Genomic DNA, 12,660 nt, shown 5'->3' on the forward strand with positions numbered 1-12,660 from the left:
GCCTGTATTTGATAAAGTACCTTGTAGGGTTTTACATCCCCCAAGTCACTTTAAAACACAACCATTCATTCACCCCTTTGTACACACATTCACACCCTGGTGACAATGAGCTACCTTGGCTACCAATCATAGATAGGCTACATAACACTGGTGCCACTGGTCCCTCCTACCACCACCAGAATGTAATATAAAAGAGAAAACTGACAATTAAGTTAATACTAAACAGGTTTGTAAAAAAGTTTTATAATAGCAAAAATTTTGCTTAACATGACAAGATTAAAATAACCTTTTGAGAGTCTTTTGTTCCAGTAATGATAACGTGATTCATCAGTTATTTAAAATACTTATGTATAAAGACCTGAAAAAGGACATTTATACAGAGGACAATGATAAGATGTCAATAGATGTATGAGGTCCAAGTAAAATGAGCTTGATTTAATATCAAAGCAGTTTTCTTGAGGCAAAAAAGATAATAATAATAACTCACACAACTGGCAAAAAATGTACGGAAGAGGATTAGGACTACTGAAAAGGAAACGAACAAAAGAAACTAAAGAAAGAAAAAAGTCCTAGTTTAAAGGTGGAATGTGGAACATTTTAATAAAAAGCTATATTTTCAAAAAATAATACCTCCATGGGGCATTTAGAGGTGTGCAAAATGAATGTACAATTTTCCCCTTAAAAGCTATATTTAAAAAAAAAATAATAATCAAAACTAGACTGGCAAGCCACCCAGTCTGGCCAAGACCCTTAGACAGCTCAGTGGTGGGGCGGGATCTAGGGTTGTCTTTAAAACTGTATTCACTTGCTATTGGACAACAAACAATGTGACGTACTCCCTGCTGCGGATGTCAGTCAAAGGAGCAGTCCACCACACACTGTTGAAGAAGAAGCAAATACATCCCTTGTCTAAGTGAAGGACTTAAGTACCTCTGTCTGCTCTTGACTCAAAGTGTCTATTTAGACTTGGCCCAAAGTTGATGCCAAAGATGTTTCAAACGAGCCAACACCGTTTTTGTTGTTCCGCTCTGTCGAATAATCCTGTCCAACAAACCGATAGAGCGCTGTGACTGGCGTAACACAAAACAGCTCAGGCCAGTAGTAGAACTGCTGAGGCTCCTATGGAGCATGGCTGGACCGACATGCAGAGCAAAATAATTGTGCTACTTCTAATGTCTGTCTAGATTTCTAGGCTACCTCTACCCATCACTGCTGACTGATTACACTAATACAAGTATGTAGAAAGCAGAGTTTCACAAGCAACACCCAAGTCTGCTTAAAACCAGACTTGTAGAACCACATCATGTCTCTTTCTAAAAAGAGCCAACTAGCTGCATTTCAGAAAATCATCACACAGTCAAACATGGTGGCTGTAGTGTGATGGTCTGGTGCTGCTTAGGGGTGACGCTGTAATTGATGGAATCATGAATTTTGCTAGCAGAAACTCCACAGGAGAATATCTGACCTTTGACCTTAAACAGGCAGTTTATTTTAGAAAACCTTCCGATGAGGCTGAATTAAAACTGTAAAAATTGTATGTACATAGACTCATTCTCAGTTATCACAAATATGTGACTGCAGTTGTTTGTCCTCTAAACATGGTTATTGAATGTAAAATTCTTGGCACTATTACTTAATTCCAATAATTTAAATAAAATCTTGGTTTTAAAACTACTTTCTTGGATTTACTCGGGTCCTCCAAAAACAGAAGATGCCTGTGAGGGTAACAATCATCTGCCAGTGCTGACCTTCTGTGGACCACGTCACAACAAACCTATCCACCAATGACGAATGAACTCCTGATTCAGACTTTGAAATGAAGGCTACAGAAGAATTTGGTATGTTCTCCTACAGAACAGAGCAGCTTTGTCTTGGCTCCTCTGCCCTGTAGTATCAGTAGATGAGATGGCATTTAGATGAGATCAACATCAAAGTGCTGAACAAATGAAAAATGAAACATGAAGATAAAATTCACTCATCAGTTATCAGAACACAAGTTCTGAGATGCGGCTGACTGTATGCGTGTTTGCTAAATACCACAGCTGGCAAAACGTTTTTCTCATCAAGGTCAATGACAGCTATATCCTAGTCTGAGAACTTACATGCGACAGATCTCCATCCGAGCCAGAGCAGCTTTCTCCACAAACTCAGGCAGCCCACTGAACATGACTCTATGTGAAGACTTCAGATGCATCCTGCTGCTCTTAATATTTACCATCACCTCAGAAAAAAAATACAACTTCAACAACTTCTTCACCCAACTGCAGCCCAGTTTTAGATAAGCTCTTCTAGTTATCTTCTTCTCTCTCTTATTGCTTGTCTTTCCATCTCACGCTGTGAAGCATCCATGTCTGCTTGGTCTGCTGAGATTCAGCTCCCGTTTCTCCTCCCTCAATTCACAGCACGTGATTCAGCAATCGGCTCGGCCTGCGCAAAACTTCGAAACAATACCACAATTCAAGCAGAGAGTTTGCAGGCGGTGGGAATGTTGCACAGCAGCAGGCTCGTGTTTGACATGTAGAATATTGAATCTGAAAAGACTTCACACTGATGAATCACCTAACATGATGGGGCCTTTTCAACAAGAGGAAACACACACACACAAGCTTGCACGCACACACTCTGTCCAACTCTTTTCAGACATGACTTCTGTGACGTCATGCTGGATAAAGAAAAGCTTTGTCTCTGAACAGTAACAAAGCTTTATGAGCTTTCTGTTATGTAACTGAACACAACAAACGTTTTAGAAAACTTGTCACATTGAATCAAGTGCTTATTCAGCTGATTTGTTTCCTTGGCAACAGCAAGGAAATAAAAGGTCTTTAGACTAAACAACTACTGATCAGCTGGACCTATTAAAGTTGTTATAACACATTTACAGAACAAGCTAGGTTTTGAATGCAAACATTGCCTTAGAGCACACACCCCTCCCCTTGGATACCTTCCCTGAGATGCTTCTGCCAGAACCAGAAACCTGCAATGCCAGACGAAACAAAGCTACACACCAGTCGCCATTTTCTAGGTCCAAACATCATTTGTTGTCTGTGGCTCCAAATTGTGTTGCTCTCTTTAGGACAAACAACCAGAGTCCCAAAGTTGAAGTTGTAGCAGCTGGCTGTTTCTCCTACTCTGATATTATTGAGCAGAGAACCTCACACCAGTGATGTTCTGTTGCTAAATACGAGAGTATGTAATGCAGGGGTGTCAAACTCAAATTCACACTGGGCCGAAATGAAACTCTGGGACGGAGTCCAGGGCCAAACTTAATATTTTTTGAAAAAGTGACGGCAAATTTGCACATTTTCTTTATCAACATATATGCAATTTTGAACGTTTTAATTTGGAAACAAACATATTTTTGCATTAACACTGAATGTGGAATAACCAAATTACACACGAGCAAGTAAGTTTTAAATAAAAGGCATCAGTGGTATTCATTACTTGTGGTATATTCAGCATTTTTGATATCTATTCAGGATTTATGTTTTCTTGTTTATTCATTTTTCTTAATTTTTTATTCTCCTTTTTTTCTCCTGTAATAAGCGTCATCGCTGCTGTGACGTCTAGCTTTCCCCACTGAGGAACAATAAAGGGATTTTCTATTCTATTCATCTATCTGCAGCCTTTCCACTTCCTGTTTACTGTAGGTTAAATCTTTTCTCACGGGCCAACAACAAAATAAAAAAATCATTTTTATCTTAAATGAAAATGCAACATCTCACCTGTTAACTTTCATGTTTTGAAGCAGAAAAAGAGCATAAAACCAACATATTTAAAGCTCAGTTTGCTCCACTGGTTTACTGTGATGCTCACCTGTTCCAACCAGATACCTGCATCATGGGGTTGATCTGAGCTGAGGAGGAGACTCCTGTTGTTTTCGTCATCTTCATCATAATAATGACAACATTAGATGACAACAGGTGCTCACATAGGTTTGTGCTGCTGAACATGTCTGAGCAGCTTGACCACGTTGTTGTGTGTCGGGGAGGAAAAATAAAAACGACAGCAGCCACAGAGTCATGCTGGTTTGAGCGCCTCGCTGCTCGCTGGAGTTATATCAGCTCTGTCTGGAAGTTAGCCGGAAAACTTTCTCTTTCAGTCGTGAACACATTACTGAGCAGTTAAAATCTCCGTTTCTGGGCTTCAATGTTGGAAAATAGCTGAGTAAACTCAGCGCTGAGTGAGAGGAGTGTTTAGTTTGTCCGAGACAGCGGAGCTGCAGACACCGGCAGCAGACGCTGGAAAAAACACAAAGGAGGGGGCGCTTCGGCTCCGCGCTAACGCCGCAAAGCATCACGGGAGTTGTAGTCTTTGCGGTAAAATCGGCCAGCGGGTCAGTTTTAATATATTTCTGATATTTATCTCGCAGATCACATAAAAATACGGGCCTTGTGTCTGACACACGTGGTGTAATGAATGGAGGACCGAGGGAAGAGCGGCGGTTTGGTGAGATCAACAACCAGATGGTCCATTAGTTGCTTTCCGTAAATAACCGAAGTGAGCTGCCTGAACACTTGTATGGGCTGCCTGAATGCTTTTCCTCACAAAAACACCACTGGAGCACTGAACACTGATTATCTTATGGCCATAGCAGAATCACAAAACAATAAAACAGCCAGATGCACCACTCTGTGTGCTTGGCTCGGGTCCAGCGTTACACTCCTATCCCACCCCTGCTTGATGCTACCACTGTAATTTTTAAAACCGGGGAAAGCCCCGATGTGTACTCACCAAGCTAAGACTTTTCAGATCGTCAAATTTAATGTTTTTCCTACCAGCCATGGACATTTTCTCGTTTTAGACATAAATTGTTCAACTGTTACTGGCATATTGTTCAAACAGCGGCCGGCTTCGCACCATGATTGGTTCTTTTCTCATCAAGTCCCACCTGTCCCAATTGCCGATTGGTTTATTTTTCCGTTCGACTACATTTTCCATTTTCCAATTGGATTTTTGTTAATGTCAATTTTTGTCGTCACCTTTTATTTATTGGTGGAAAAAAATATGCAAAACAGCAAAGCAGAAATGGTCAAATAGCAAGGGACTACTGTACACAATATATTTATAGCTATACTATATTAGAATGTTGTTAAGCGGCATGAGAGAAACAATTTAGCTAATTTGTTTTCCAAATTTGCTATTGCAGCTTTAAAAACAAAGAACTCAAAGAACAAGCTCATTTTCTGTCAAAATAAAAGTTATAAAGTTTTGAAGGTCCAAAAGTGAAAAGGTACCAGCCTCCTATTGGATAATTACTGCAGGGGTGATTATCTTTCAGCTGGCTACAAGTTATTTAACTTCAACTGGTGCAATGAGTTGCTTCTCATTTTTTAAACAACAATGTGGAAATACACATCTGGTGGTGGTCAGATCTAGGGCTGCAACAAACGATTATTTGGATAATCGATTAATCGGATGGGGTCTCGACACGATTAATCGATTAATCGGATTACATGGGGAAATTTTTAAAAACTGCTAGGGAAACGTTATTTCTCTCCTTCCTTCACTTTATTTAACACAACATTATTAGAAAACAGTTCAATAGCAGAAAAACAACATGCCATCACCTAAATTGTCTTATAAGGTGTATAGACAGAGACCCTAAGCTACATCTATCTGTGACCTAAAATGCTTGGTCCAAGTTAAACAGCTTAAGGGCAATTCTCATCCATTTTGTTTGATCTCATCTGTTGACATTTATTTTAAATGTAATTAAACATAGGCTGTGAATTAATCAAAATTGATCACTATTTCCAAAAATGACTGAAAAAATACCAAATAAAACAAAAGTAAATGAATGCCATCCTCCTTGCGATGATAACCTGGGCAACTGCCATAAAGTCACATCAAGAAATGCTGCTGATCATTCCAATGATCCCAAATAGACTCACATTAGGCCACATGAAAGCAACTGAACCCAAAAATATATTAACCAGTATATAACTGCACTCTCACACAACACGCCTGCAGCAACAGTTAGGACTCCTCCCTCCCTTTTAAAAGCGTTTTTGCTTCCGAGGACATTGTGGTTGTAAAACCACATGCTAGTAGTCTGGCCCCGGTGTGATCAACCAGTTTCTGCGGGAATGTGACGGCAGAACCAGGGCCACATTAACACTTTGTTGTACCCTGGGCAACAATATTCAAGGGCTCCATCATCACGACCCGAGGATCACCATAATGTGGTCACATACAGAATATTTTACTGTAATATGCAGTAAATATACTCAATACTTGAATGCCTGACAACACGTAACCCGCCCAGAGTAACCTTTGACCCACCTCGTGTGGACTGACCAATGAGGAGAGGGTCTTAACTTGAGGCCCTCTCTTCATTGGTCAGTCTGCATGAGACTGACTCAACTGACGTTCAAAGTCATAGGCAGCGAAGCGTCTCTGTGCAGCGCAAAAGCCCGGGTGGACAGGTTGTTTAATATAGGGTGACCATATTTCCATTTCCAAAAAAGAGGACGGGATCTGTGCCTATGACGTCACACTATGGCAACGCCACAAAAACCATGTTGGGACCCATTTTTTGTAAGAACTAAATTAATATCAGATTCTACCAATAAAAGGGCTCTAAAACAATTCATATGTAAATATTTTGCATATTTAATGCAAAATCTCATTTTTATGCTTTAGTGCTGCAACAAGGTTTTATTAATAATAAATTATTATACCTTTTGTTTTACTACAGCATCGGTAAGCTTCCTGTTTACAGATTATTAAGGATGCTTGTTTCAGCTGTGAGATTAGACAATAGGATCAATGAAAAAATAAGTTGTCACACACTCCATGGAAACTTTCAGAGAATCCACAAATAGTGGCTTTCAAACGGTTTTGTTACTTTTTGCAAGTTTAGAAAAGAAGCAGATGAGACAGCATGTCTGATAATTTAGTTTTTCATCTGATAATATTAGAACATGTCAGTAATGTCTGAGGGGACTTTATAAACACCGTATAACTAATACTCCTGGAGAGGGTATGAATTACACAGAGGCTTCTGGGGAGCCCAGTTATTGGGGGGGGGGGGGGGGGTCATTTTGCCTTGGCCCCCAAAATGTCTTGAAACGGCCCTGGGTGTGACTGAGTTTTGAAGGTGATCTGAATTGTATCAGATGCATACATATGACATGTGTATAACTTATTGTTTTATACAGGTAAAAACGTGTAGTGGAGATGAATCTACCTACATTTGACTTTTCAACACTTTGTTTTGTTTTCTTGTTTTTATTTAACTATTTTCCTGTCCTGTCTGTCTCTCATCTTCCTGCATCTCCTCATAATTCTCCAGAAAATCTGTTGCCTGGATTCTTACCTTTTCACCTCATCAGTTACTTTTGAGCAGATCAAAGAGATCTCCTGACCGCAAAGCGCAGAGCGCGTTTTCGATGCTGCGTGCGGAGCTCATCACCACAGCACAGGTGATGAGCTCCGCAGTAGCGCGCTTCAGGCACAAATAAGACAGAAAATAGAAAACATGTGCAGACAAGAACGATCGTGTGCTAATTATAGTTTTTTGGTTTTGCCACTTTGAGAATGGACCGTGCGCTGGAAGCAGCTGCCTGGATCGCTGCGCAACATTGCGGAACCGGTTCGCAGCAGCGCAAGTCTGCAGGCTCTCCCTCGCGCTGATCTGCTGGTACCGGCTCTCCCTCGCGCTGATCTGCCGGTACCGGCTCTCCCTTGCGCTGATCTGCCGGCTCTCCCTCGCGCTGATCTGCGGCTCTCCCTCGCGCTGATCTGACTTGCTCTGGTCTGCGCGCAACGGCGGGCGGGAAGGGGGGGGGGGGGCGCTTTTGGAAGAGTTGAGCGACAAAAAGAATCGATGACGCAATTCGTTGCCAACGCTTTTAGTAATCGATTTTCATTGAATTTATCAATTCGTTGTTGCAGCCCTAGTCAGATCATTGCCATGCATCAACCATAGGGAACATCTAAGGAAATAGCAGAAACTACTAACATTGGGTTAAAGACTGAAATGATAGTTTGGAAGAAGGAAAAGGAAGAAATGTGGCCCGTAAAACATCCTGAATGATCATGATTGGCGACCACTTAACCCTCCCACTGTTCTCATGGGTGACCCCGCCAGGAAAGTTGACCATTGAGCAGGGTTGATGGGTTATCCCTTGAGGTCCACGTGGCAGGGGTGAGGAGTGCGCACCACCTCAGAAAAACCAGAAAAAATGCTTTCATTTGCTAGGGGGCATCAAGATTGGACTCTGGAGCAATGGAAGAAGCTGATGGGGTCCGAGTCCAAATGGACCCTGTTCCAGAGTGATGGGTGCATCAGGATAAGGAGAGAGGCAGATGAAGCGATGCACCCATCATGCCTAGTGCCTACAAGCCTGTGGGGACAGTGCTTTTATCTGGGCTTGCTGAATTGGTCAGGTCTAGGTTCAGCAACAGGATGTGTTCCAAGAATGAGGTCAGCTGACTACCTGAATACACTGAATGACCAGGTTACTCCATCTTCCCATCATCAATGCAAGATCTTGGTGACATTAATGCATCACTGGATGGAAATAAATCTGGTGACATTGCAGAAGCTTATTAAAACAATGCCACAGCGAATGTGTGCTGTAATCAAAACTAAAGGCAGTCCAACCAAATATTAGTGTGTAACCATTTTAGTGGGGACGTTTTTTGGCCGAGCAGTGTTTCATGGAAGCTGTTAACAAAATTAAGTTACAGTTTCTTTCCCCAAAGGCAGCTTTCTCTTCCTTATGTCCCATCATGTCAAGCCAATCTTCATTTTTTTCCCTTAAGGCACTCTTATTCGCTCATCTCTTTTTTGATGAAATTTCAAATTGCTTTGGTGCTTTAGTTGGCTAACGTTGGCCTGAATGAGTTATTTTAAAAATAATTCTGGTTGATCCCATATTTAAAACAAACAAAACACAATAACTCTGCAGTTTCCCTGATCAGTAGAAGATTTTCCTGGCCTTTTTCATTTCTGAATGATCCAAAAATAGATGTTTTTCTCACTATTCAGCATCCACTCAAGTCTCTGCAGTGACAATGCAACTCTACATTTTTTAAGTGACAATTTAGTAATCTTCCAATAATTTTCTTAATTTATTTTAACTTTTGAAATAACGATTATGCGCTTTAGCATCTTTATTCATTTCCTCCTTTTCCAGAAAGAGGTAATTTTATAATTGGAAACTGTTTTTGAGCCTCTATGCAGCATATGGAAGTTTGTTGGGGCTCAAAATGATCCAGGAGTCCTGCTGAATAGCCAAGCTAAACTCTGTAATAAAGCCCTACAATGGAAAGACTGGTAAGTCCCACCCACTCAGGTTATAAATAATAAATGAGCTGCATACTGATTAGCTGGTTTACCCTGATGGCTCTATAGCATTCCTCTGAAGCTTGGTTTATGCTTGACGCATTCACTTTCCGCTTGGTGACGCGGCTCGCGGATGGAACGCGCTTCACAACTCACCGCGTTTATGGTTCATGCGGCTTGTCTCTGCGGTGAGCCAATATTCTCCCAAACTGAACAGGGCAGCATGGAGCTCTACGGCATACATCCAACACTACACCGTAGTAGAAGTAAAAATTACTGTTGTTTACAACATGGCATTCCAGCATTTTTAACAGCGTCCTCGTCTTTTCCGACAGTGCGAGCTATTTCTCTCCAAGAATTATTAACAACATGTTGATCACGGTGATATCTGAGAACTGAATCATACAAATGTCTGTATTTACAAACCTCTGCCATACTAGTTCTTGCCGGTCTGCCATGTTTTTCCGTGTCCGACCGTCCGCGTGGTTAGAAATTTTCCTAGGTGCGCGTTGCGGAAATTTTGGGCCGTGCAGAGGTGCGGTGGAGGGGCGTGGTTGTTAAAATGACGCAATTTCGCCGCGCGGAGCCGTGCGGACCTCGCGGACGCGTCAAGCATAAACCAACCTTGAGGCTAGATATTTCCAGTACATCCTGGAACGTTACATGTGAGCTCTGACACTCTTCTTTGTTGGTTTCCTCTTGTTCAACAAGGATGTTTGCAGTAGCTCAGGCCAGCGTTAGCAGTAGCTCAGGCTAGCATTGTCCTGCGGTTAACATTACTGTGACCAACACATATACTGTCACAGTTGAAGTGGGTTAAGGTAATCAGAGGTGCGTATAGTACCTTCTAGAGGTCTACAACCCCCCCAAGGTGCTTCACAACACATCCATTCATTCACCCATGTACACACACATTCACACGCTGGTGGTGATGAACTACAAAGTAGCCACAGCTGCCCTGCAGCAGCAGCCAGCCACTAGGGATGCTTGGTTTGCTTTGGCTTCAACTTCAGCGTTACCCTCCCCAGCCAAGTTAGCGTACATGTCAATGTGGTGGCGTCATTATTCTATGAAGATGCATTTTAAGGATATCTGAGTTAATTACTTGAAAAGAGTTTCTCTTTAGAAAGAAGCAGGAAGTAGATTATGAATAAAAACAATCTCACTGTTTACAGTGGGGATGGGGAGCTGCTGACGTCAACTGAGGCTATAGTCGGACGGTGGAAGGAATACTTTGAGGAGCTCCTCAATCCCACCAATGCGCATTCCGAGGAGGAACCAGAGCTGGGAGGCCTGGGGATGGACTGTCCGATCTCGGGGGCAGAAGTTGCTGAGGTAGTCAAACAACTACACAGCGGCGGAGCCCCGGGGGCGGATGAGGTTCGTCCTGGGTATCTCAAGGCTATGGATGTTGTAGGGCTGTCATGGTTGACACGTCTCTACAACATTGCGTGGTCATCGGCGGCAGTTCCTAGGGAGTGGCAGACCGGGGTGGTGGTCCCCATCTTTAAGAAGGGTGACCTGAGGGTGTGTTCCAACTATAGGGGGATCACACTCCTCAGCCTCCCTGGAAAGGTCTACGCCAAGGTACTGGAGAGGAGGGTCCGATCGATAGTTGAATCTCAGATAGAGGAGGAGCAATGTGGTTTTCGTCCTGGCCGTGGAACTGTGGACCAGCTCTATACCCTTGCAAGGGTGATGGAGGGGGCATGGGAGTTTGCCCAACCAATCCACATGTGCTTTGTGGATTTGGAGAAGGCTTATGACCGTGTCCCCAGGGGCACCCTGTGGGGGACGCTCCAGGAGTATGGGGTGGGTGGCTTTCTGTTAAGGGCCATTCAGTCCCTTTACCAGAGGAGCGTGAGTTTGGTCCGCATAGCCGGTAGTAAGTCGGACCTGTTCCCAGTGAGGGTTGGACTCCGCCAGGGCTGCCCTTTGTCACCGGTTCTGTTCATCACTTTTATGGACAGAATTTCTAGACGCAGCCGTGGTGTGGAGTGTGTCGAGTTTGGTGGCAGGAGAATCTCGTCTCTGCTTTTTGCGGATGATGTGGTCCTCCTAGCTTCATCCAGCTCTGACCTTCAGCTCTTGCTGGGTAGGTTCGCGGCCGAATGTGAAGCGGCTGGGATGAGGATCAGCACCTCCAAATCTGAGACCATGGTTCTCGACCGGAAAAGGGTGGCTTGCCACCTCTGGGTCGGGGGAGAGGTCCTACCTCAAGTGGAGGAGTTTAAGTATCTCGGGGTCTTGTTCACGAGTGAAGGTAGGAGGGATCGGGAGATCGACAGGCGGATTGGTTCGGCGTCTGCAGTGATGCGGACGCTGAGCCGATCTGTCGTGGGGAAGAGGGAGCTGAGCCAGAAAGCCAGGCTCTCGATTTACCGGTCGATCTACGTCCCAATCCTCACCTATGGTCATGAGCTTTGGGTAATGACCGAAAGAACGAGATCACGGATACAAGCGGCCGAAATGAGTTTCCTCCGTAGGGTGGCCGGGCTCAGCCTTAGAGATAGGGTGAGGAGCTCGGACATTCGGGAGGGACTCGGAGTAGAACCGCTGCTCCTCCGGATCGAAAGGAGCCAGTTGAGGTGGTTTGGGCATCTGGTCAGGATGCCTCCTGGACGCCTCCCCGGGGAGGTGTTTCGGGCATGTCCTGCCGGCAGAAGGCCCCCGGGTCGACCCAGGACACGTTGGAGAGGTTACATCTCCAATCTGGTCCGGGAACGCCTTGGGGTCCTGCCGGAGGAGCTGGTGGAGGTGGCCGGGGAGAGGACGGTCTGGAGCTCCCTAATTGGGATGCTGCCCCAGCGACCCGGACCCGGATAAGCGGAGGAAGACGAAGACGAACAATCTCAGCATGAATAATGCAGGTAAATCAACACGAACCGTTAAAGACAATCAGATCATTATTCAAAGGAAATACAGGTGAAAACCCCCAGAGGTAGCGCAGCCAGAATCCACACAACATAACTGAGAAGTACTGGATTTATCTGAAAATTATCCCCTTTCTGAACATCTCTGCAGAGGAGACAAGAAAAAGTAGAATTGTTGGACCTAACCTTTTAGTGGGAAACTTTCCAAAATGTAGAAATTAGTATTTCGGCTATTGTTACTTTATTAATCTGATCCCATATTGGCTCATCAACTTTACAATGAGGAACGTGACGTTTCCGCATTAAATAATAAATAAATGAAAGGTTGTTTAAGTGAGTTGACATACCTTTGATTGTTCTTCCTGTCATCGTCGCTTCCAAAATCCTGAAACACACAAAGAAAGCAGAAAATGTAAATTGTGCAACAGTTTTAGCTAAAGTTTGATGTTTTCATGGACTAATGGAGGAGTTTAATTTGAAATTTGTTTTTTGTTG

At 43.5% G+C, this 12,660-nt stretch overlaps 1 protein-coding gene across 2 annotated transcripts in view; it reads right to left on the bottom strand.

The window, feature by feature from the left end:
* The window catches only part of ssh1b (slingshot protein phosphatase 1b), a 29,011-nt gene that overhangs the window by 15,377 nt on the left and 974 nt on the right, over positions 1-12,660 (bottom strand). Inside the window, exon 2 of one of the 2 annotated variants that reach the window (XM_015941650.3) lies at positions 12,513-12,550. In XM_015941650.3, coding sequence (XP_015797136.1) covers positions 12,513-12,550 — 38 coding nt within the window. Of the gene's footprint in view, positions 1-2,102; positions 2,341-12,512; positions 12,551-12,660 lie in introns of those variants that run through there. The other variant, XM_015941645.3, reaches the window with a different exon arrangement.

Source organism: Nothobranchius furzeri, chromosome 6 (genome assembly GCF_043380555.1).
Source record: "Nothobranchius furzeri strain GRZ-AD chromosome 6, NfurGRZ-RIMD1, whole genome shotgun sequence".
Lineage (NCBI taxonomy): Eukaryota > Metazoa > Chordata > Actinopteri > Cyprinodontiformes > Nothobranchiidae > Nothobranchius > Nothobranchius furzeri.